Raw genomic sequence first — 26287 nt, forward strand, 5'->3', positions numbered from 1 at the left:
TTTGCATTTTCAAGCATCACCCAGTTCTTTCCCATTAGACTTTCCCTCTGAATCTGATTCCTTGATTGCTTGCTTTATACATCCTCCTGCACACAGGAAGTTCAAATAAAGCAAACTGCAATAGAACAATCAGTAGAACTAGTGGCTGGAAATAAGAGTATTGTTTTTGCAATTGCTAAGGCACATTTTTCTCGACAGAAAAGGTCACATGACAGAGAAATACAACTGGCTTTCTATCCCATTCACAGCACTAGCTCCATTATCCTGGAAATATATACAGATTATGGATTACTGCGAACAATGCAAAAACAAAAGTGAACTTTCAAACTGCATGATTTTACTGATCCGATTAAGTACCACATTAAACCCCTCTCTAACAGTGAACACTTTCAACAGGAAGCAAAGAAGTATAGGTTTATATTCAAGTTCTTTACAATGACATCCTATTCTAATTTCACCAATATGTAGAACTGGGTGCTACAGAGATGTGTGCTGATTAAAGAACAGTGCTACACTGCTAAGTTAAATACAGCTAACTGAATGACAGTCAAAATCACCCTCACCACATCTGCATGCTTGGTGCAATCTGTACTTTCCAGACATGCCCTAAATCACAAAGTGTTAATATCATTTCCTCTTTTTCCATATTCTGTTTCCAATTTCATGAGTAAAACCTATGGCAGATAACTATTCCCTCAACAAGAATCACAAATGTACTTTGACAAAATAGAAGGGACTGGAGCACAGTATGTCACATGCACTGCAATAAAAAATTTACTTAGCACATTCCATCTGCCAATGAGCAATACCAGCAGCTTCAAAGAGACTTACTTGCATGGGAAGAGCTTGCTTTCTCCATCAGTTTTGGAAGAGAGTGGAGGTGACCTCGGAAAGCTACTCCGGGGAATTCTTGCCCCAGCATCACATGAGGACAGCTTAGATTCTGAAGCATGAAGTCTCCTGGGCAAGCACCATCCTGTGCTATGAGTGCAGTTTTCCTCATTTTCAGTTATCAAGTCTTTGATCCTGGACAGTAGCTATGTGGTGTTAGTTTTCATTATGCAAGATTGCTTTGGAAGGAACATTTCTTAAAGAGGGATCTGTATCTTCTGCAACAAATTTATTTGCCTTAGTCCCTAATTAATATCAATTTTTGAGACAGGCAAACTATATTTCAAGTCAGTGAATATTTCCTCTTCACTTGTTTCATTGCTTTTCACTCTTCATTATCTTTCAATAATTTAGACATTTTATTTCCAAATGCTACTGTTCTCTTCCAAACCAAGTAATTCTATTTGCAACCACCACTACAATTACACAGTTTATCTAAACATCTCCACCCTAGGTCCCTGAACTTTTTAGAGCTCCCTTACTTGGGTACAGACACAGGTCTGAACCTAGAACAAGATTCATCTTGTGTACATCACCTGACTTCCATAAAACATCAAAGATGAACCATGGAATAAAACCTACAAGTCCTAAATGTGCATACTGCTACACATGCAAACACACATGTTCAGGAGAGAACAAAAAAAAAAAAAAAAAAAAAAAATCAATAAATGGATGTCCAAGCTTCTGTCTCATCGCCACGAGAAAACACTGAGGCATAACATCTCCCTTATGAGGAAAGACTGATGGAGCTGGGTCTCTATAGTTTAGAGAAGAGGAGACTGAGGGGTGACCTTATTAGTGTCTATAAATATATAAAGGGGGAGTGTCACGAGGATGGAGCCAGGCTCTACTCAGTGGCAAACAATGATAGGACAAGGGGTAATGGGTGCAAACTGGAACACAAGAGGTTCCACTTAATTGAGAAGAAAATTCTTCTCAGTGAGGGTGACAGAACACTGGAACAGGCTGCCCAGGGAGGTTGTGGAGTCTCCTTCCCTGGAGACATTCAAAACTCACCTGGAAACACATTCCTGTGTAACATTATCTAGGTGTTCCTGCTCCGGCAGGGGGATTGGACTAGATGATCTTTTGAGGTCCCTTCCAATCTCTAGCATACTGTGATACTGTGATAACTGTAGCAGGTATTTTACTGAGTGGTTTTACTTTGTTCTTCTCCAAAAGACTTATATTGTCTTTATTTAAAAAGAAAATAAAATATCGAGAACACAGAGGACAGTGCTTATGTCACTGTTTTCCTCTGGAAGGCAATTAGACCAGCAAGAGACAGTTTCAGTGCTTGAGCATGCCAAATGCGAGTCTTTCACATAAGCCATTGCGTTTTATTCAGTAACTGAGGGATGTAAACCAGAATTTAGAGAGAATTACAGACAAAACACACATGAAATTAACTAAAAGAAAGATTAGTGAGAATAAATGAAAGTTGAACAATTAGGCACAGTCAGACTAACACAAAGACCAAGAAGCTTCACAGTGATAAAGTCTACTCAGACTACTAAAAGAACAATCATCCTTGTGAGCAGGTGGCAGAAATGGTTGCATGACTCAACTGCCACGGTTTATGAACTCCTTTAAAGAAAAAACCACTCCCCTACTTCATTATGTTCAGTTAAATAAGTAGAAATCAGTACATCTTAAACCAACTTCAGATCTTTCTATCTAGCCATGATTAACTCACCTAGTTCTTATGGCAGCTCTATCTGACAAGGCATGCTGAAGGCACGGATGGACACAGTCTGCCTAGCTTTAGTCTAGCCAACATAGAAAAAGTGAAAAAGAGAGTAATGTTAATTGAGCTGCAGTGAGGCTTAAAAAAAAAAAAAATTATTCCAAAGCAGGTACAGACACCTTTGTGCACACAACAGTATATAAAAAAAAAAACAGAAGTGATGTAATAGACTGCACAGGGACACAAACTAAGCCATTTTCATGGACAGGGAACTTCATCCTCTTTGACGGGGGGGAGAGGGGGTGGAAATCACTTGTATTTCTATTATTCCATCTACAAGTAACACTGGAATCTAAGATTATAAATTAGAGTTGACACCCAAGCAGTTGGTGCGGGCTTCCTTTAACCTAATTGCACCTATCTAAACAGCAGACAGTTATATACAACTAATAATATAGGCTTACTTTTTCCCCAGAAAGAGATGGCTCAATTAGCTAATCCCTGGAGTACCTTTCCAGTACATAATCTTGGCATGCTGCAAATAACCTCTAAAGAGAGCCTAATGTAAATAAAAAGAGATAGCTTAAGGTATGCAAAATTTATCCCACTTTGGAATGCATGTTAGTTCTGTTCCAATTTATTTCTGCTTTTCTAGATGTTCATGTGCCAAGATCTTCTGCAAGTTTCCACAAAACTGCTAATTAAGCCAGAATTCAGTTTGATGTTTTGACTACAAAACCAAACCAGGTTTACTATACTTAACTGTTCTCACAAGACCTAGGAGCAAACGAATACACCCAAAATAGGCAGGAAGAACATTTCTTCCTTGCATAATCAGGCAATTTTATAAGTCACAACATTATTTTTTAAAAAATCTTTTCACAACTTTAAGAATAAAGTTTTAATATTGAAAAAGTTTTATTACAATCTAGGGTTTTGGTTTGTTTCTACAAAAGAAACTGTTTTAACACAGTTCTTGAGAAAGCACTTTCCAGATGTTAACCATGATACTACTTTGCCAAGCACTTGCATTGCAAGATAAAGCTTGGTTCCCTCCGAAAGGTTGTCCTAAGTTCTATGCTCAGACAGCATTCTTCTTATTATCTACCAGCAGAAAAGATTTGCAGAATTGAGATTACTGAAGAACAGAAAACAAGTTTCTTGGCCTTTGCTAATAGCTCAAGATCACAAATACCTTCACATTTCAGCAGCATTCAAGGGTATTGCTAAAGTATATCAAAAGACTGACATATTAAGATAACCTAAGACATACAGACATACATAGATGTCAATTTGATTCAGATACATCCTAAATCTGCTTGTATATTTTATTTATGTGTTTCCTCACATGCGGCTGGGCTCTTACTCACTCTCAAAACTGTTATGAAACCTCCTTTTTGGTTCATTTGGGAGACTACAACAAATTAGTAAATTTATTACTATATTAATTTATATTAACTATAAATTTCACAAACAGAAATAGAGTATTGCCTCTTTTGTTAAATTACTCACTTCCAACTGCATAGAAAAAAGTCCTAATCCAATGGCAGTAACAGTCCAAAGCAGAAATAATAACAACAACCACCACCACCACCTATTAGAAATTGTTTTTTCTCCATGGACAACACACAGCTAGCCAGAAACAAGAAGCATTTGTAAAACAAAAATTCTGACTACAAACTCACTCATGGCAGCAGAACAGGCAGCTGATAATGAAGAATACTTATTTTCACTTTAGCTACAAACTAGTTAATATTATCCAAAATACTTCTCATGCAAAACCAGAAAATCACGATTTAAGATTTAACTTTCAGATTTTTCAGAACCAAAAATGAGAATTTTGTTATTTTGCAGTAGCAAAAGATTGATAGTGACCTTCCAAGCTGTGTGAACATCAGTTCTAAAATATTTTGAAAACTTTACAAAGTTCTTGGTGTTGCGGTGCTTTATGTGTTAGGGGTTTTTGGAATTTGGGGTTTTTTTTGGTGTTATTTTGCTTTGTTTTGTTTCTTATTAGGAGTATTATGTTTACATAAGAAATAGGAGAAGCAGGAAATAAATAGCACTGCACCTACTTAGCTAAAGCTCATCCACACTACAAACTAGGAAGTAGTAATGGAATTACTAACTAAAATCTGTTATTGCCCATCCACTTAAGACCGTAGGCTACCAAGTTGTTTTTACTGAAGGTGGCAGAAAGCATGAGCTGTGAATTCCAGGCTGACCCAGTATTTTATGAAAATAAAGGCCAAAGCCGCACCAGATAACAACTCATGCAACAATAAGACTGTATGAAAGGAAAGAATGGCAGAATGAAAGAACAGCTCTTTACCTTCATAGCTTTTAGGCAGCAAAGAGATCCTCAGTACTTTAAGCACAGGCTCAAGCTATTAATTACACCAAGGATACCAAACTCTCACATGCCAGACCCAGACACCTGCTTCCATCAGAAACTGCAGCTTAAAGGCCAAACTATAGACATTCATGGGTACTTTAAGAATATAATGTGTTCAGTCACATTATATTCTTAAATACAATGTAAATGATATAATATTTTAAAACTAACACATAGCATTATTTACTTCACTGTTGACACTGTCATTAATGTTTTTCCATTAACTGAATTTTATCCAACAAGTAAAGGAGTGCTTCTTAAAATTCACTACACACTACACTGCAGATACCATGTAAATATTTATCATCACCAACAGCTTTGGTATCTACAAAAGTGATGCAAGGCACAGTTTTACCGAAAAGTAAATTAAAAAGCTGCATAGTTGGCATATATTAATTCCTCTGAAAGAGTTCTTCTGAGTTCTAAAGACCGCATTTTTTGTGCTCTGCATGGAAAAAACCCAGACAAAACTTTCCCAGACAACAGCCTATGCAACAGTTGCTGCACCAGAGTATGGAATTAAGTGTACAGTTAAGCATTTAAGATTTATCCCTATATAAACAAGTATGAAGATACTATCAGACTTCTACTGTACTTCACAGAAGTAGATTAGAGAACAGCTTTACCAATTAAGTTGACTGACACTACACAACTCAAAGGATTTAGCAATTTACCAATACTGTATTTCAGGAATCACAATGATTCTATTCTTCAGATAAGACACCCTGATTCAGAACACTATAATCCTTTGCAGGTATTAATATCAACATGAAGTACTTACCCTTTAGCAACAGCTCTTTGCCATTTTCAGTAATTTGGTTTACCATTATTCTTCTTTCTGCTCTTAGTACATGCTCTAGCAAATGCCTTCTCTGTGAAGTCCTGAGAATTGGACAAGTTTAATAACACCGTCTTCCCAAAAGAACTTTTTTTACGTCCTCTGATAAACTGTCTTCAATAATGAATGGGACTGATCTCCTTCAGGAACCAAAAGGGTTTCTTACAGAAAGCTAAGCCAAGACTGCTATAATCTTGGCATCATAATCATCAATGGACTCTCAACATGAAGAAAATACACAAATGTGAGGATCTCACTGAAAATGCTATTTGTGAAATTCAAACCCAGCCACACTTACGAGGCACACTGCCAGCTCTTTGCACATTTATTCAAAAAAGTGCGTGTCACAAATCTGCTGCTTGCTGAGTGTTTTAAACCTGCTAATGCCATGAAAAGTATGGCTCTGTGCCTTTAGCCTTCCAGGCATTTCAGCTTTCAAGTGAAAACAGTGATGTATTTCTTTCCATCTTCAATACTGATATGATTATCTGTTAATGGATGAATCATATAAAAGATCACTGAAAAAAAAAGAAAAGCAACAGCATGATGAAATGGGGGTTTATAAAAGTTACATAAGTAAATACTAACTTACAGATTTTAAGCAGTTCATAATTACCAGACACTCCTCCACTCTGCTCAATCATAAGGAACTCCTCTGCATACCAGCAGACACCATATTAGGATTTACCTATATCATACAGTAGGTGCCATGATCAAGAATGTCTATGTAATTAAAGATGCCAAGTCACTTTGGAGAAATTCGATTTAGGAACGCACATCATTTAGGATCTTCCATAATACAACTTGTCACTGCCAGCTGAAAAAAAGCACTATGAAAACAACTTTTGTACTTCATCATAATCCACTTCAGAGGTTCTTTCATGTGGAACGCCTGCAAATCATTTCTCACGACTATCCTCCCTGAAACTCTGTCCTTTCACATGCATGAAAGCACCTCAGATACAGCACACCCTGTATCAAAATATATTCCAGCATTTTCTCTGCCTCAGGAAAGGTCTCTTACCTTGCTGTAAAATGTTCTCACTTGCTCTGAGACAGCAAGATACACCTGTGAGGCCAGCATGCAGATTCCATGCAGCATTCATTCATCTTTTCCCCAAGTACCAAATACTGAACATTGTTTTCATCTCTCTACCTGGTCAGCTGACCATGGCTGCACAATAATTAAAATGAGAGAACAGCAACAAAAAATCCAAACTCAAAAAAAAACCCACAACGCATACCACAATTTGAGACCCTTCTGGTCCCTTCTCCAACTCAACACATGCTAAAGAAACAATTCTACATGTTCAAACCATGACGTGAGAACAAGCAGATGGGAACTATGACCATTAAGTCAGTATTACTAACAGCTCAAACCACTTCCTACAGGGAACAAGTGGAAATAGAGGACATACGAGCCAGGGTGCTAAATATCTCCAAACATAGAGAAAATTACAGAGAAGAAAAAAAAACCCAGAGGTTTAATTACTTTGAAAATGTCAATGTATGTACATTCTATGCATTACATACTATACAATGGACATTAACGGACATCTACTATCCATTCCTGGACAGTAGAAAGACACTGGTAATCAGTTACAACTTACTGTGAAGCCCTGAATGCTTTCTCAGTTTTCAGTTAACTTGTACAGAAAGTGCTGAATATCAGATTTTTCTTACATTTGAGAAGTATTTTGATCCATGTGAAAACAAAGTGTGTGAGATTTTTTTTGAACTAATGGAAAAGGGGGAAGAAAATAAAATGAGAAAGACAAAAAAGAGCTATGCTTGCATGTGCTCCAAGGATGAAGAACTGACCTTTCAGTGTGAAGTGCCCAAACAGCCAAAAGTCACTGAAACTTTGGTCATAACACTTAAAGAAAGTACAAGTCTCAGCATGAGACTTCTCCAAGTAAAGGAAGTCAGTCCATCTCACTGAACATTTGAGAGGGTGGAGAGCACTCTGACATTGCACAAAATAAGCAACAAACCACACTACTTGTAAAATACATGTATTCAAACACACATTTATAAAGAGCTCTTGAAAACAGCACAAAATATTTAACTCTGTGAAACACAGTACAGATCAGAAGAGTCAGATTATCTGGAGAAGCCACAGTAGCTTTTATCATCATTTTGAAAAAACTTCAGCAGTTTGCAAGAGCATGAGAGCAAAATTAGTACAGCACATTAGCTTACAGAAATTCTTCAAGGAGCAATGGGCAACATTAGATCACTTGTCTTCTGCTCCACCAGTTAGGAATTAAATCAAGCCTATAAAACAGAATATAAGTCAGAAGAAACTCAGTGACATGTAATAATGAGTTTACTCCTGCTTAACATACGCTTCTACTACAAAGGCCAGAATAGAGTCTCTTAAAAGGGCAAAGGAAAAATATTGCAATTAAATTATTCTCTGTGTGTTGCCTTGAGTTACAGCTTTAAAGCTCCCTGCATGTTTGCTAGAAGACATCTTGACACAATGCAGATAATCATTCCACTGTCTGGTTACTCAGTGTTGGGATTTATCAAACACGGCTCAGCTATACCTGCCTTCATGTTAATTTCAGGGACCTGCTGCAATATCCCTGAAATAAACCCCTGACATTTCCATCACATTCTCTGGAACACCAAAAAGTGAATGGCTTGTGTTTGCTTAGGCAAAGCAGCCAAGATACGTTATATCCATGTGGGAACTGAGTTTGGATATACTTGGTAAGGGTTGGCTTGCGATGCTCTAAAACCAGATGTGCCCTGGAGATTATGCCTCAGCACAGGGTGCAGAACACAAATAACATAGAAACACAAACTGGTTTGGGTTGGAAGGGACCTTAAAGCTCATCCAGTTCCAACCCTCTGCCATGAGCAGGGACATATTCCACTAGACCAGGTTGCTCTAAGCCCTGATCAATCTGCTCTTGAGCACTGCCAGGGATGGGGCAGCCACAGGTTCTCTGGGCAACCTGTGCCAGGGCCTCAAAGGGAAGAATTTATTCCTAATATCTAATCTAAATCTCCCCTCTTTCAACTTAAAGCCATTCCCCCTTGTCCTATCAATACGAACCAAGGAAGAAGGGATCCTGCTGGAGGAGAGACAGAAAAGTGGTATTTCTGCTGAACACTTCATATTGCAAAATCACAGACTGGACAGTGAAAACCTTAGCAGAAGACAGATGAAAATACTCAAGAGTAGTAGGTTCTTAAATCAGATCTGCAATCACTAAAGAACTTCTAACTCTGCCCTTTGCATCAGTTCTGGATACAAATACATACAATAGCAAGTAGCAGCAAAAATTACGTCAGTTATATTACACAGAAGGGGATCAGGAATGCAAAGCTCCTGAATGCAAAGGTAGAAAGCATACAAGAAACTGTAATGTGCTGTCGCCATCAGAGACAGCAGCAGCTACAGCGTTTTCTTGAATTACTCAAAGTCCTGACTCAGGTCTGACCTCCCGCAGGGAAATCCAGAGGTGGACTTTGCACACAGTAACCAAGTTCAGGGCTGCTCAGCTTGCAAGCGGAGACAGGGTCATAACACAAAGTAGTATTGCTACAGATAATTTCAGGAAAAGTAATTATACTCCAGGGCATTAAAATCATGTTTTCCTGCAGCAATCAGCAATTTAAAGTATGCAAGTGAAAGCTTAAACAAGTTTGCCCCCTTAGGAGTTACTTTAACTAACTTGCTACTTTACTACACAGCAAATGGGCAGCTTCTAATGGCACACCATAAAAATCCTTTTTTCCCCTTTGACATGTAAGTGAGAGGCAAAAGTTTGGATGACTAACCTATTTCATGATCAGGAGGTATCTGTAATTATTGAACAGTGTTCTGAATCCCTCAAATGAGAAACTCAAGAAATTGCTGGCTACTGGTAGGAGATGAAAATCAAGGCTGGCAATTAGACTGTAGAAAAAAACCCACACACAGAGTTTGTTCAGGCATAATTAGCTTGAACCTATACACAGTACAGCATGCCTCTGCCTAAACACAGCTCTGCGTCATCTCTCCTCTCCCAGGATCTTGTTATACAGTCTCTGCTACAGTTCCCTGAAAACCAGCTTCCAACACCAGCTTACGGCTTTGATTCTCATTTTCAAAGTAACTGATGGATTACATCCTAGTAATATTATAGACTACATGCCAATCAATGGAAGAGTTGGGCTTCTAGAACAATGTAGGTCACTTAGGTGGAACAGGAAGAAGGAGGCAAATTCAGCATTCTGGATTCAAGGGGATGGACCTTGAAGCTTCCAGGGGACATGAAGCAAACACAGAATCTGAATACCTTTGGAAATGCTGCTAAGCCTTGCAAATATGCTTTCCAGTTGCCTGTCAGAGCACTGTGACCACTAATAAAAGGGTGGAAAGATGACCATCCCCTCACCAGTACCAGCAATTTCTTCCTTTGCCCCTGTCCCCCAGCTGTCCACCCCAGCCTGGCACTGGCTTCTCATCTTCTTCTCAACAAATGCCATTTAATTTACAACAGGTCTTAGGCTGCCTCCAGCCAGCAAAGCAATACATCCGAGTTATCAACCTTCCACGGTCATCCATAAGCTAATTGAGCCCAAGCTCTTCCTGGGCAATTAGCGCTTTATTCTGCACATCGAACTGCATCACTGTGTCCTACATAGTAGAACGAAGATCAAAAGATGAGTTAAAAAAAAAAAAAAGCAAGTTCCTTTAATAGCAATGAAAGTGTTCAAAAAAAAAAAACAAAAAAGAACCAACCACAAAAAAAAAAACAAACAAAAAACAGAACCATTCTAACCTATACCTCTGTTGCTCAGACACGAATTTAACACTGCTGGTAAGTAAAAAACAGTCTTCTTGTCTTCTTTTCTAGGCCAAACCAAATACCTACCACAAAATCTACAGTCCTATCACATGACCTGTGAGGGAAAAATACTACTCCTTTAACTCCAGTAACTTCTTTTTATGGTTCAGAAGTTTGACTCAGAAAACAATGCCTGAAATAAGAGCCATGAGGACAAATAGGCAGTAGAGAGCTTACAAAATAACCCCTGGGTAGGTGTGCAAAGGCTGGCAGAAGGGGACCTCTATCACACAGCAGTATACAAAATTCTATCACATCCAAAATCCAGAGAACTTTAACCCTACATACATTATAAGAGCTGTATTTTTCTTGGTCACATAGACTTTTTATAGTTAGCAACAGAAGATATTAAATATTTGTCAAGTATTTGATTTTGCTAGAAAACTAATTTTTTTTTAATATATGGTATTTTGTTATTTTGCTTGCTTAACAAGAAGGTATTGTTTGCTTGGCATTTACTACAGCAGCCACTGTGAAAGATGCACAGTTCTCTATGCATGACAAAATCCAAGTATACTGAAAGGAATCACCCAAAGAAGCTCAACTGAAAAAAGAACAGCACCACTCATTGCTAAGGGATAACTTGGCATCATTTAAACAGACACCTATTGAAAACTAATAATTACAGAAGTCTTACTAAATAAAAAATACTGAACTCTCTTATCTGAGAGAATAAAAGTCAGTACAACTAAGAGATTAAAAATTTCTGATTCAAAGGTTACTGAAGACAACGAACCACTCCTAAAATGTAATTCCAATAGGCTTTATACCATGTTTTAAAATTATGCTTTTCTTCATAGTTCAGATCAAAATATTAAAAAAAAAACCCTGAACCACAGGCTGAAGACACAACTTTTTGATCAAATAACTCTTGCTCCCATATATTGGTGGCAATAGCAATTTTTCTGTAATATAAATCGGTCTGCACAACAAATCCTTTGTTACATCACAGTCAAGAATTAGTATAAATCCATAACTTGGTCTTGGAAGGGGAAACTCACCATACACAGCTTTTATCTTCCTGTAGTACTGGGTGTCCTTCCCCAGTCTGTTACATGCACTTAAGAAGAAAGCAGTGATCCCTAACTTTGATGTTCCTCAAGGTGGCTGTTGTACTTTAACTTCAGTGAACCGCATTTATTATGTTTGGCAGTAGCAGTCATGTTTCTCCTTTGTGGTAGCTAATACCTGTACCTTAGTTTTCCTACACATTCTATTAGCCTAAAACAGGTCTAGAGATAAGCTACCAGTGGCATCATTCAAAACACAGCATGGTATCAGCTACCACAAAGGAGAAACATGACTGCTACTGCTGAACCCAGGACAATTTCCTAGTCAATAAGGCTGCAAAGTACCTTAATCTCCATTCTACAGAGAACTTCAGAGCAAAAGCCAAATTTAAACTTTACATTGAAGAGCATCCAAAATGTATTCTTTGACTTTTGTTGCAGTGGGGAAAAGAAAGGAAATGCCATTATTTTCTTTAAGGAAGTGAAACACTTAAGAAATTTGTAAAGGGATATTGAATAACACACAATTTTATATGTGAGAGGCATATACATTTCAAACACAGTATAAGAAGCCCCAGAATTTATTTTAATTTCTTTAGGAAAAATGCAGAGATTGACTAAAAGATAAAACTTCAGCATGCAAAAAAAAACCCAAACTTAGTCTCAACAAAAGTTTGAAATGTGCACTTAGCAAAATGAACGAGCATTTACAGGTAGAACTACATGGAAAATCCCCTTCTTCTCATGTGCAATACCTGAGCCTTCTATACAGATGCTCTCTGAAACCACAAAAAAATCAACAGCTACAGAACACCAGCAGAAGGTTGTTTGGTTGGGTGTTTTTCACCTTATCTTAGGTTTTTTGCAAAATAAAAACCCACAAATACAGTTACAGGAGTTGCTTTCAGATCACTTACACGTATCACAAAGCTCCTTCCCAGAGCTCTCCCAAATAACTGAATTACCACAGAACACACAAAAAGGCCTGTGTTCTGTATTTAGTTGAGTCTCTTGGCTGCCAGCAGTTGGCACCACTATCTTGGTATCAGACAGCTGCAGCCTCTCCAGCTCTGTCTTAATCACTGCACAAATTAGAAGAGGTATGAGAGACATGCTTAGCAAAAGTAACAGGTTATGCAGTAACATGAACTTATTTATTTTCCTAGACAAGAATTTTAATAGAAGGATTAAACCTTGTAACACTGCATGCTGCTAAAAAGAAACGAGGTATCCACCGTAGGCTCCACCAAAATGACCTTCTCAGAGAAATTACTTTGCTTACAGGCTATTAAGTATGCATCATCTCTTCTCAAGTGTCACAAACATGTCACAAAGCACTTCTCCACTCTCATTTTTCACATACCAGACTCTTACCTCTCCTTATCTGCAGCTAGGGTGCACTTATCTATGCATCTGTATTATAGAAAAAGCATTCTCGAGTTTAGCACTGCTATCAGTGCTGTACTAATTGCCAAGTGCACAAACAGGGAAAAAAAAATAAAAAATACAGGACTTCACAAGGATACCCCTTCTGTTGAGGCCCCTTTCATTTTGAGCTATAACCATTGCTGTGTATCCTACAAGTATCTCACAGTATTCTTTATGGAACAGGAACAAATATTGACATATTTAGGACTAACAGGATACCTTTAATATCTCCAAATCTACAAATTAAACTTTACAGAGATGCCAAGCTTAACAGAACAGGGAAAAAAAAAAAAAAAAAAGCTCTTTCCTCATTCAAAACGCAACTAAATTGAAGAAGATGCAGTCTCCACACCATTTTCAGCAAAACAATAATAAACAAATCACCAGAAAAGACAGTTCACTAGTATCAGTTGGTTTCTATTCTCAGGTTACTTTCTTTCCTCCCAGACAATTCAGAGTTTCTTCTGTCTCAAATGCTCCCCAGGCTCACTCCTCCAGGACTTCTTTCTGCAGTTTTGAGGCAACATGAAAAATGCTAAAAGATGTAGATGCTACAGATGTTATGCAAAAATATCCTGCTATGACTACTGCAACAGCATCATTTACCCACACTGCTGCTAGAAGTTCTTAAATTTAAGATAGTCTAAAATATTATCTGCACACATGTTTCTGTCACCCCTATTTAGCTGAAGTACCTAATTCAAATACATAACTAATTTTGTTTTATCTCTGGACTTTGCCAAAACACCTACATGTAAGAATGAAGTGCTTTAAAAATGAATTTTTGAATTATTTATGTATCCCCATTGAACATATCATCAGACATATTTTACGTGACCTTTATTTCAAGCCTTGCGAAAGACTTAAAACCTCTACTGCTAAGTTACCACAAATTAAAAAGCAGTGAACCAGGAAGATGATTAAAGTAAATGTACACTGCCATCACACCAGATGCCATCACATCACATCTTCTCCTAAATAGCTTACTTTAAATGACCAGCATAATCTGTTGGTGCACAAGGGTTCTGAAGGTGCTGACACAAACTATTAAGCATGAGGAAAAGGTCTTCATGTCTAGTTCGAAAACTCTGGGCTGAAAGGAAGCCATATGACAACTGGAACACAAACAGAGCAATTCCTTGGCAAAAACCAACAGTGGCTGGTGGCCAAAGCTGGTTAGTGACACCAAGCTGATTAGAGTCTCATTTCCACAAACAACAGTCAAAGGAAGATACATAACTTCCCACAGGACACATGACATTGCCATACTTTGGTTAACAGAGTGCACCATCACTGTGGAGCTGAGATTCCTACTAAAGTAAAGCTTGGGTTTTTTAAGCTCTATTCAGGCCCCACTGTCCCTCTTCTTACCCTGTGTACCCAACCTAACATGCTGGCATTATTGCAAAGACTGAAGGAATGCCAAATTCACATTTCTCATCCCTGCCAATCCACAAAGCAGGGCTCACATGTTTATCATAGGATCACAGGATAATTCTTTGTACTTCTTTTTCTAAATAGAAGATGTCAAAATCTATTACAAGCAGTGGCAGTCAGTGGAACCTGTTTAGAAAATAAAGGCTGATTTTTTTCACAAGCAAGCACTGGAGCTATCTGGGAAGGCTAAATTATTGCACACTGACTAATATTTTATGGAAATGGTTGCCAAATTCTATTGCAGAATGGTTTCATGCCTGTAGTGTTTATATGACACCATATCACTTGACATCTGACATCCTAAATAAAGCAAAATTGAGAAGAAAACATTAAAAAAACAGGCTATGACAAAGTCTGGAGAGAAAAGGTCAGTGAAATAAGAATCTGTCAGAATCATAAGCAACGGTCTAAGAGATTGTGCAAGGAGCACTGGACAACAAAGCCACTACTATGTACACTTTTAAAGAGCAGCTACAAATAGTTACACTAGCATGATAGACCATACTCTAAAGGCAATTACTGAGTCACTTTAACCAATCTCCAACCAAATCAGTTTAACTGAAGAAGTCTTTAAATAAGATTCTGAATGGCAAGCTGATAAAATAAAATCTTCCCTGGAGAAGATTGACCAGAACAACTGCAACCAGTTCCTTATCCTGACTATGGCAGCACCACTCAATCGAACAGAAAGCCTGGACAATGGCACTGCTCAGGCAGCTCTGTGCGCATTCATGTATTGCCAATAAGAATTGTATGTACTTTGATAGGGCCACAGCCTAGAACTCTAGAACTGTGCACTCAAGTCAAACAAAGCTCATGTTATCTGCAACCAGGGGCATCACCAACACCAACAAATCCCTCCGTGAGCCCCGTAATCTGCTGCCACAGAAGACTCTGGAGGGTCACTTCCTTCCCTCCAGTCTGCAGGCTCCAGCCAGTGTTAAACAGCTGCCAGATACTGTTTTCAGAAGAAGCTTCCATCTCCACCATGTCATATTATCAATGTTCCCCAGCATGAGAGGTTATGGTACTCTGCATAGGATGTAGAAAAAAGCACCAAAACCCAAAAGGTTTAACACATTGGAGTTCCGATTCCCCTCTACGGAGCCATAAATCCCAAGAAACCTAGGAAGAGGCAGAAAAGGGTCATGCAGAAGAACATGCTTGTCAGTACAGGTAGGCAAGATACCATACCTTTATAGGTACACCCTGAGGATATGAAACACTACTTAATTACTGTGAAAGTAAATAAAAAAATAGAAGGCAGTTATAGTTCAAACAGAAACAGAACTACCATATATTGAGAAGTTACTAGATATTTATCAGTTCTAAAATAAAGAGACTAAGTTAACTTCCAGCAGCAGGGTTCTGTGCTATTCAGAAGTACTTGAGACACCACAGCTTGCCAGCTACTGACAGACTGTGACTGGGAGCTGAGTATCTTGAAGAGTGTTGTTCGCACACAGCCTGCAAGGAGTCTTATACCCAAACAACAGGCAGGTTGAGTGGATTTTCCTTGATCCGCCATGCCCGGGCTAGTTAAGCTAGTTAACGGAAAAGTACTCCACAAGGTCTCCAATCTGCTGAGATGGGTGAAAAACACCTGGTTACTTTCATACACATGAACTATGTGTTAAGTAACCTGAGAGTAGAACCTTTTCTAAAATCAAGGCCCTGCACAGACTTCAGGGCTAGAACCTCAAACTGCCTGTGATAACAGACCAACTGGGAAAGCATCTACCTCTCATCATTCCAAAATGCCCACGCTAGAACTGAAACGAATTGGCATAATGAGCATTAGGCTTATGTAAGCTGTTTAGTATATGAAATCTAAAATTCCTTTGAAAACTATGCAAAGGAAGTGTGTGTGTGTAGGGGAAATGGTATATTGGAGATCGAAGCACAGATTCACAGAAAACTGAACAGGGTGGGAAGGCAGGAACTGGATCTTGATCTCATGACAGTTGAGTATTACTCAGAAAAATAACACTGCTGTCTTCCTTAAGGCAGGCCTGAGCAGTGCAGGCACCCTTCAGGGATTACTGTGCAGGGATTATTTGCAGTCAGAAAAGTTTGACTGCACAGGCAAGGAAGAACAGGTCAGGTATTTACTGCTTCTTTTTTTGCTGCCTAGAGTCACACATGATTCACAGAGGGCAACCCAGATTCATCAACTGAGCCTATGGGAAGATCCTCTTCCTAAAGCTTATAGAACTAGACACAACCAAGGCAGAAAAGAGAAACAGATCCCCATGGAGAGCTAAAACAACCCTTTACCAGAACTACTCCACTTTCCAAATCTATGTGTCCTTCATTTTCTCTCTAGAAACAGTTGCTGTTTTTAAATTGATTTATACTTAAAAGACACAGCAAAACACCAAGACAGTCTGAGCACTGATATTAGCTGCCTGATTAAAGAATGCACTTCTCACCATCCCAATCCCCTTCTACTTACGTGATCCTCTTCTGTAGTTGGAATAAATTAACCGCTAACAAAAAGCAACTCTGCCTAGCAGGAGCGGTTGTGAAAGCCACACAGACACAACAGGCATGCTGTAAAATTAGAGGGCCCGGTCTGAGGGAGAGCCCTAGTTAGGCAGGCGGTTTTTAAGATAACATATGAAAGAAAAGCAGCCACCTGCGATTCGTCTAATTTAACCGAATTCTCTATCACCGGTTTATTCTTGTAGCGCAGCACTGAAACTATTGGAGCGTATCTTCCCACTCTCTTATCAGCTCCACAGGCTGCAGTTTGTAGGAGCAATGATAACGCCCCCCCCCCCGGGCCCCGCCGCACCCCGAGGTATCATCAACAAGTGCTGCGGGGCGGAGGGAATCCCAGGGCGCGTCCCGAGCGGGCCCGATTCAGCTCCTCTGCATCCCGAGGGCTGCGCCGCCACCGCTCGGCCCAGGCCGACAGCGCTGGCAGTTACGGTCCCCGAGAGCCGCTACAAGAGCCCCTGCCTTTGTGTGCCGCGGCCGGCGGGAGCGGAGCGGAGCAGCCGGGCTCGTCCCGGGCTCTCCTCCCCGAGAGCGGCCCATACCGCCTCCCCCAGCCCCGGCTGTGCTCGCTCACCGTCAGAGCTGACAGTGTCGTAGGAGTCCCCAGGGGCGGGAGTCGCGGCCGGCTCCCGGTAGTCCACCCAGCTGAGCCCTTCTACGCTGTCGTATTCGGTGCGGTGCTTGTCCTCCACCGGCACCACGGTGAAGTGCGGCATGGCTGGCGGGGCGGCGAAGGCTCCCCGCGGCACCGCAGCGAGGCAGGCTGGATGCGTCGAGGAGCCGGCGGCGCATTCCTGCCCCGTGTGGTCACTTCCTCTCAGGAAACCGCGCTCCTCAACTCCACCCATTCCCCTCCGAGCGCCGCGGCGTCGTGGCGCTCCAGCGGCGGCCGCCCCCAGGGCCGGCGGGCGGGCAGGCCGGGACCGGGACCGCCCCACAGCGAGGGCTGGGCACAGGGAAGCGGGGGGGGGTCCCTCCTTTGTGCGGGGGTGCTCAGCAGCGGGGGCGCGGAGGAGGGGCCGGAGGCGGCGCGGCGAAGGGCGAGCCTTACTCCCGCAGTCATCCTGACAGGAGCCGGGCCCGGGGGTGGCGGGAGCAGGGCGGGAAGCGGAGGGGCGGAGTCCCTTGCCGGCACTGCCGGGCCGCCTCAGGGGGGAAATTTCCCTTCGCCGTTCCCCGGCCATTTGCTGAGCCGGAGAGGTGCGGGGAGGGCTGTAGCCCTGGGAGTTGAGTGGGGGTAATCCCCAGGGAGGCCGAGAGAGGCCGCGTAGGGTGAAGTCATTTCTGCTGGCGGTTGCTGCTGGAGGGTACCCTGTGCGCTTCCTGTCAGCGGCCGTGTGGTCGCGGACCCCTTGGAGGGGTGGTGAGAGGAGAACATGGGCAAGAGGGACCCTCCCGCGGGGCCGGGAGGGAGTGAGGCGCAGCTATTACAAATAATCGCGACTCCCAGCAGACCGTTAAACCCCTGGTTTGGGCTGACCAGCAACCGCTGGAAGGCACACCGTCTCCCCAGGGCGCGTGTGTGTTTACGCAAGTTAACTTCAGATGCGGCAGCTGTCCCCGCTTCCTGTGCCTGTGGCGGCAGCGGGGGCGGGTTCTCTGCTGCTCGCTGTCTTCTCTGCCTGCATGAAACCTTCAGAAGTAACGCGTCAAACGAGGCAAGCCTGAGGAACCCAGCTGCACAAAAGGCGTGGGGGGAGTGGGGGCAAAATCCTGCGCTGAAGCCATTTGGATGCAGGCTGGAGCCAAGCATATTTCCAGCTATATGCAAAGCAAACAGTTGCTAGGGCAGCAGACTGCCCGGGCAGATGAACTGTGGCCTGCTGCTCAGGCTTGCTGCATCATTGTTCTGTCCCACTAAGGATGCAGTGGAGAGAGTGCCTGGGTGTCAGGAGGGCCTCTCAACATCTTGGCCCCGAGGGAGCAAAATTCAGTTTTTCTTCCACATTTGAAAAAGCTGATGCCAGCAAAGGGTATCTTTGTTTCATATACGTCCTTTGTTTCATATACAGTAGTCTTCACATGGAGTTTAAAAATGAATTAATGGTTGATAATGCTGTTTATTGTCTCTGTTTGAAAGCTGGTCTTGGAAGTAGAAGGATCCCTTTTCAATGCATTACATAATCATCAGAAAAAAGCTCTAGAGAAGAGTTTGTGCATTCTGCCATTAAATATCAAACTACTTCTGTAGATTTTTTTACTGGAATACTCCTTAAGAAATCTGTGTACAGTGACAAGTCAATCTAGTATTGGTCTAAGTTTGACGTTCAGTTGCGTAGGAGGCTATGGGAGAACATAAAACTCGAACCAGAGGGAAAGGGTAACACCAGACACTTTCTGAACTTAGTCCTGCATTTTTGACACAGCAGCCCCCAGGTCACTGGGAGAAGGATAAATGTGTAATGAGCGGAAGAGAAACAAACAAGAGGGAGAATACTTTGTTCACAAGAACTGAGTAGTAAGTCTACTTTCAATTAGTTGTGGTTTGAAATAAACAAGAAGGATCCATGCTGTGAAGTGGCTGCTGCCAGAGGGTGGTACAGGTCTCTCGGTTCACTTAACACAAACTTGCTGGTAGACCACCTCTAGGGAAACCAAAGGAATTACACCTCTTAGTAATGCTCAGACAGGTGGAAAGATTTAGACTCCTGTGCTTTCCTCTAACCTACATTTTACTTTTGTTTCCCTGCTCTGTTAAACAGCAGTCATCTCCATGTGCCCATACGTAACAGCCTCCTCAGTTCTGGAGGCTATAAATAAAAAGCCAGATTTCCCTCTATTCAAAACTCCCAGTATCTTGAAAATCTAGGGTGGGACATGGTGGGGGTTTTGGTTGGTTGGTTTGGTTTTTTTGTTGTTGTTTCCCCACCCCCCCCCCCCCAGTAACCCTAAAATGAGCACATTTGTAAATATGGTCACACTGTGACATTTTACCAACAATCTCTTTGGGCAAGTTAGGCCAATATTGATAATCTAGAAAGCATTTCTGTTAATCTTAGAAGCATTAGTTCTGATAGACTGGAAACATCCTGATGCATCTTTTAGTGCACTGTCTTATCTCCAGCAATACTTTTTTCCCTGGAGGAAGGTGTAACAATTGACCAAAAAGTAGCATTTTCTGTTTAACTCTCTTTGCTTGAATTATGTTTCATTAGTATTTATAATAAGTATGACCTAATGAGCTAGAATTCACCAAGAAAACAAGAAAATTCAGTATTAATTAATGGGGCACAAAGAATTTTATAGAGAAAAAGGATGAGAGGATAACTCACCCTTAAGCAAGTTAGTTCATACCTAGTCTTCTGTTGTCATCTTTCCTGTTTTCCATTTTGTAAAGCTTTTGAGTGGAAGCGTCTGGTGTAAGTAAACTGTCCTAGAAAAAGGAGACAGGGATTATAAGAAAGAAATCTCATGAGTTAATGTTTTTGGAGTCATGCTTATTCAGGAAAAAGAATTAAACTAGGCACTTCCTTTTCATCTTGCTTTTCAAAGCAGGTCTGGCTAGGAGCTGTCTGTCTTTAGGTACCAAAAAAGTGCATCTATGCCACCACAAAATGTTTTAATACCATGTAATCAATGGCAATGAAACTGTACCCCATGAGGGAAAAAAAAAATAAATAAAATTAAGCTCTTGCACATATACCAGCAACTCCCCTCTCTGGAATGGAAACTATATCCAAATTTCTTAGGAGAGAATTTAGCCCTAGGAAACTATTCAAGTTTATTGAAACAAAAATATTTCTTTTGTCTAAAGACAGTGGTTCTTTACTGACTTGTGGAAAGCCCATATTTAAAGATAAGAATTTATCTACCCGTATCAACTTTGGTTTTTAGCAACTGGTTTGTAAGAGAACTGAAATTTCAACCTGGATGACTGACTTTTGTTTGTTGTTTGTTCCCCACCTCCCGAGTATGAATACTGATTGTTACTTTGAGCAGCCATTGTAAGCTTAGAAGTTGTCTGATATGAATATGAGGTTGAAATGATCTACAATACTACAGCATTTACCTGAGACAATTTTACCTGAGACAACATTACTGTCTAATGGGGATGAAAATAATTACCTGTTTTCTACCAAGCTAGATGGAATTTGGGATTATGATTTCGTATGGGTACAGACTGGTCAGTGAAAACAAAAGAAAGAGCAGAGAGAGTAATGTTAATGTCTTTTTTTTTCCTCTGCCTCTGCACACCACATATCCCCACCCCCAACAGAGAAAAACTGCACTTCTAAACAAATGTCTTGTGGTTTCACTGAGAAAAACATTAAGACGAATTTAGCATAATCAAGGATCACTAGATGAGAAAAGGCCTGAATTGTCAGTAGTGTACAGTAATAGCAGCAGTGAAATCAGCAGTCTAAACATTAGCAAATTTATGATCTGTCTGATATGCAGTCAGGAGCTGCTTTTAAAATGGTTTGTAACATACAAATCATGGAAGTAAAGACACAGTTCAGTTCTTAATTAACAAGCCACTGGGTATTTGTCAACTACCTTAAGTGGGTATAAGCTTCTAGCTGAAAGGTCAGTATGCTTTCACAGTAAACGACTGCCGTGTGACTCAAAGATTGTGTGAGAAACTCTAAGTCTTCTAGAAGAGCAGTTTGATAAAACTGCTGAAGAGCCTTTTTCAAATCCTTAGGGCAGGCACGCAAGGCCAGGTTTGCCTGAACACTTCTTATTACGAGGGGCAACACTCAAGCATTCAAACAAAGACAGCTTGGCTTTTACAGCCCAGCACAAGATGGTGACTGCATGCCACATCAGCTGTCTCAGAAGTGGACTTGACGTACATGTGCAGGGTGTTTCATCCCTTCCCTGGCAGACAGCAATTCACAAGTTCTCATGTGATGCTCCTACAGTCATTCTAGGAGAAAGCGAGCATAGAATTAATATCAGCTTTAGGGATCACTTCTAAGGATGTAGTAGAGGGAACAGGCTGCCTCAGCCCTCACAAAGGAATCACACACCAGAAAGCCCTTATAAACGAGCTTTTGAGTAATTATTTGCTTATAGACTTGAAAGATACCATAAAACCTCAATCAAACAACAAAATGTAACACTGCTTCAACCGCTTGGTAAAAAATTATTTGCCATTTGTTTAAGAATAGGATGACCCAGTATCTGAAACTGTTTGAGGACAGCTTTTCTTACCTTCCCTTCCTGAATGTTGTGAGGAGATGGCTAATTTTAGACAAACTAGTTTATTATTTCTAACTAGAAAAATAAAGGCCAAGCAAAAAGTATCATTCTCAGATTTTTTTTCTATTCTTCTGTAAAATTGTGTTGCCCCTAACACTGTTTGGCACTCTTCATAATAACATGATACCTCAAAAAGCTTTGTAGAAAGTTTAAATTAGCTTTCTGTAAAGGAAGCTTTGAAATGCCTCATTGGTGGAATGACCTACCGAGTTACTGCTCTTGCTAACTGATGTTTATGTCCCCATGCAGAACACATGGCTTGCTTAGAGGTATATGCACAGGATACACTGCCCTGGAAGCCTAAGAGATAACACCCAAAATGTGTTTATCCAAAACACATGAAACTTGAGTGGAATACTTGTATTCTGATTAGGTACAGTTATATTATACCTCTGCTATTACTGCAGACCAGTATAATGCTTCTCTCCTCTGTGTCAGTAGAACAATCTATGAGCTTACACTTTGAAACCATGAGACATTTCTAAACCATATGACATGAAAAGTATTTCCAAGATATCCTGGATTATCAAGTTAGTAGCAGGGTAGTGTCCCAGAAAAAAAAAAAAAAAGTTAGAACAGAAGTAGGGTTTGCAGATTTATAGACAGCATAGATCTAAGAAAGTTAAAAAAAAAACCTCTGGGAAACTGAAACCCTGCTCAGTTATCTCCCATACAGTTACACACAAAGCACTGATACCTGAAAAGTAAAAATACTTGCAAGTTTTGAAGCCAGCATGTTTGTAAAAACATAAATACAGATATTTAAAACTCTGAAAAGAAAAAAAGCTGGGATTGGCACAGCAGTGAATCTGTAAATATTACTTATTGTTTTCAAACATTTTTTTCTCACTGGAGTGGAACCTGGGTGACAAATAGCTCAGAGCTGACCTCTGGAAAAAATAATGAAACAAAAATTGCCACTGCCATGGTACAGCTTCCCTGGACGTCAGCCTTGGCAGAAATTATGCAGTAGTGAACTTCTGTTTTCAGCACATTCCTGCTTTCCCACATCCGAGGATCACACCAGCTTTGTGGACAAAGCAGGCCGGAAACTGGCAACCTGGCTGTAAAGGTTTCTCGCTGACAACGATCAGGATCTACTTCACTGGTGACAAAGACAAGCAGGGCTGAAAGAGGTCCTTCGGAGAGGACCGCAATGCGTACTTCCACATGTAAAGAATTTGGAACAGAGTAATAAGAGCCTGTGGGAGATGCGATGTGCAATCTCCCATATGCCATTTCCTGGAAAAAAAATAAGGCAAGGAAAAGCCACATTATACTTATATAGGAGCTCGTATGCTAACTGCAACTGCAAATTTTGCTCCTGTTGTGAAAAACGTGACAGCTTAGACGTTAAAGGACCACAAGAGGACGCTATGGTGCAACTTATCTTCGAAATTAATTTACCTCAAATGTCTGTCTCACTTCTAAAATTACTCAAAACTGTATTTAATATGTGGAATAGCTATTTCTACAAAGATACCTTAGTTTCATCTTTAGAAACTGACAAGTTACTAAGTCTTAGACATTTCCCACACACTCTCAATCAGATTCTGTAAATTCAAATAAGAACAGAGTTTTCTCCACTAACTTTTTAAGCATTACAGTTTAGTCTTAATTTACAGTTAATATGCTGAAAAAATGCCACTCAGTTGTTTGTTGTGGTCTCTTTTTAGGAAAGGGCTCAAAGAAGAAACTGAGCACAGGCCTAGACAAGATTCTTTAGATGCCGAGTTTTAACTACAGGAGAGCACGCAGGAAAACTAATCCAAATGGACTTTTCAAAGCTCTGCTGAACTTTTTTCCAAATGTTTATAATCCAGACTGAAGGGACCTTCTTTTGGTTTGTCTGACAAAACATGTGTTAGCTTCAGTTTTAATCTTAGCTATTTTAATCTTTGTTTCTCAGCAACAGCCCTCGGGGGAGCTTGAGTTCTTGCTTCCTGGGCTCTGTGCTTTTCTTACATTGCAGAATTGGCAAAAGAAATACTTTATGAAAACAGTGAAACCAGGTGCTGAGAAGGGGCTTCAGAGAAAATCCCTATTCTGTAGGGGAAAGAATCACCCTAGTGAAGTTTATAAAACAGTCTGGGGAGAATCAATAGAAACAACAAACTTAAGTGCCCACTCATTTGAGTTCAGATGGTTAAGGCTAGAGCCTTGGTTAGAAGCAGCAGCAGTTTTGTGATGTAAGCTAAATGCTGAACTTTGTTTATTTAGTTTCCCCTCACATTTCTTGCCTCATGACAGAAGCAGCTAAGCCAATTTTAATCTTTCTGAGGTCACAGCTTTAGGGAATGAGGGTCCTTCATGGCTTAGCAAGAAAAAAAACCCAAACAACAACAAAAAAACCAACACCACCACCCTCCCCCACACACACAAAATAGGCTATGAACAGCTCATCTGGTAAATACTGGACCAAGTGACTGAGAGGTTCTAACTCAGTCACCAAATCCTGGGCATCTGTGAAATACAGAAATGGGACAAAAATGTTTCCCATTGCCACAAATTGTTTTTCCTGTGACAGAAATTATATAATGAACTTCTAAACAAATATGAAAGCTTGAAAAAGCTTTTAAATTTCTCTGGTTTCAAAAGCTTAAAAAAGGAAAATTACAGAAGCACCAAACACCCACCACCATCTCAAGTTGTACTATATAGATGTAAGGTTTATAGGTAAAATATCAAGACAAAAAAGAAAAAAAAGAAAAAAAAAATTAGTCTTTGAAACACTGAATCAAACCTTCAAAAACACCCCAAGAAGGCTTGGGAAGCATCACAGTCTGTTCTGAAAACAGTTCAGCAAAACCACTGACATACTGCTTTGGGTCTGTGAATTAAATTCAGCAAATCTTAAGAGCAAATGAAAACCACTGTTGGTGGGAAGAATCTTCTGGTTAATTAATATTTTTATAATTTAGATGTGTTACATTTTCAGAATATGAAGCAATTTAATAATTTCCATATCTATCAATCCAAAGAAGAGCAAACAGAGGAGGTGCTGCTTTCAATAGGAAGTGGAAGAAACCCAAGTTGTTGCAGCCTCACTTGGCTTTTCCACTCCTCCCCTCAATTAGCACTGAATGTGGTTAACCCAATCACTGACATGATCAGGAAACCTATCACTTCAGGGAGGAGAACAATTAAGTTTTGGCCAGATCTGCACCCTCACAGCAAAGGAGGGTAGGACTGCAGCAGCTGAAGTTAACAGTGGTATGAACTGCTTTGGCACTGCACCATACTCCAGAAGGTGATAGAGATGCACTGATAACCTGGCTTTTCAGTGTTGATTGTGTGGTGCAGATGTCCACTAAACTTTATGTTCAAGATCAGACAGAAGTTAATAAACATTTAGGTGGTTAAATTTAATACATGGTGTTTATTGACCTTGAAACATAGACATATACTCGCATATTGCTTGAGTAGCTCAACAATATGCAAGAAGAAATGCAGATGTTGAACACCGGCAAATTTCAGTAGTCCATATCCAATGTAAATCATGTAAGACTCCTTCCATGACCCAGACAAGTCACATACTGAGTAGCTCAATACATGAACTGAACTACTCACATTTTACATAACAGATCAGCTGTATATGTTAGACCAGCAACAGGCATTTTAGGGTTGGGTTCTAGCATCATGACTTATTCAGATGAGAGAGCTGCAAACTGAAGTTATTTCTGAGGATGGTACAGCTCATTAATTTGAAAAAGGTTAGCATGAGGGAAGGGCAATGGCATCAACCTTTTAGAATCAAATCAATAGGCTACATCAAAATTATCTCTGTAGTTTCTTGGCTGTTCCTCTCACACATGTGAAAGCATGAGCCTCAGATTGTTAAAGATGCCTTGAAGTTTGCATCTTAGAAAGTCGGCCTAAAGTGCTTAATAGTACATCGGTATTGAAATTTACAGAAAGAGTAAAAACTTTTCAGAATTTATGTTAGCACAACTTAGTATTTGGAAGAGATAAATAATGAGTTGCATTCTTCCATTTGGGAGCCAACAAAGCTTGCTACAAATTTGGTATCTCTGTTATATCTGACAC

At 40.3% G+C, this 26287-nt stretch overlaps 1 protein-coding gene across 7 annotated transcripts in view; it reads right to left on the minus strand.

The window, feature by feature from the left end:
• SLC12A4 (solute carrier family 12 member 4) overlaps positions 1-17917 on the minus strand; it is a 51258-nt gene extending 33341 nt beyond the window's left edge. For 3 of the 7 annotated variants that reach the window (XM_057430652.1, XM_057430647.1, XM_057430646.1), the window contains exon 1: positions 17610-17917. In XM_057430652.1, coding sequence (XP_057286635.1) covers positions 17610-17883 — 274 coding nt within the window. In that variant the 5' untranslated portion in view covers positions 17884-17917. Of the gene's footprint in view, positions 1-831; positions 1110-3042; positions 3111-5754; positions 5850-17609 lie in introns of those variants that run through there. The other 4 variants (XM_057430649.1, XM_057430648.1, XM_057430651.1 and 1 more) reach the window with 4 other exon arrangements.
• Positions 17918-26287: the final 8370 nt, after the last annotated feature.

Source organism: Pezoporus wallicus, unplaced genomic scaffold (assembly GCF_028554395.1).
Source record: "Pezoporus wallicus isolate ANWC-B61680 ecotype Strahan unplaced genomic scaffold, APGP_CSIRO_Pwel_v1 contig_8518, whole genome shotgun sequence".
NCBI classification, from domain to species: Eukaryota; Metazoa; Chordata; class Aves; order Psittaciformes; family Psittacidae; genus Pezoporus; species Pezoporus wallicus.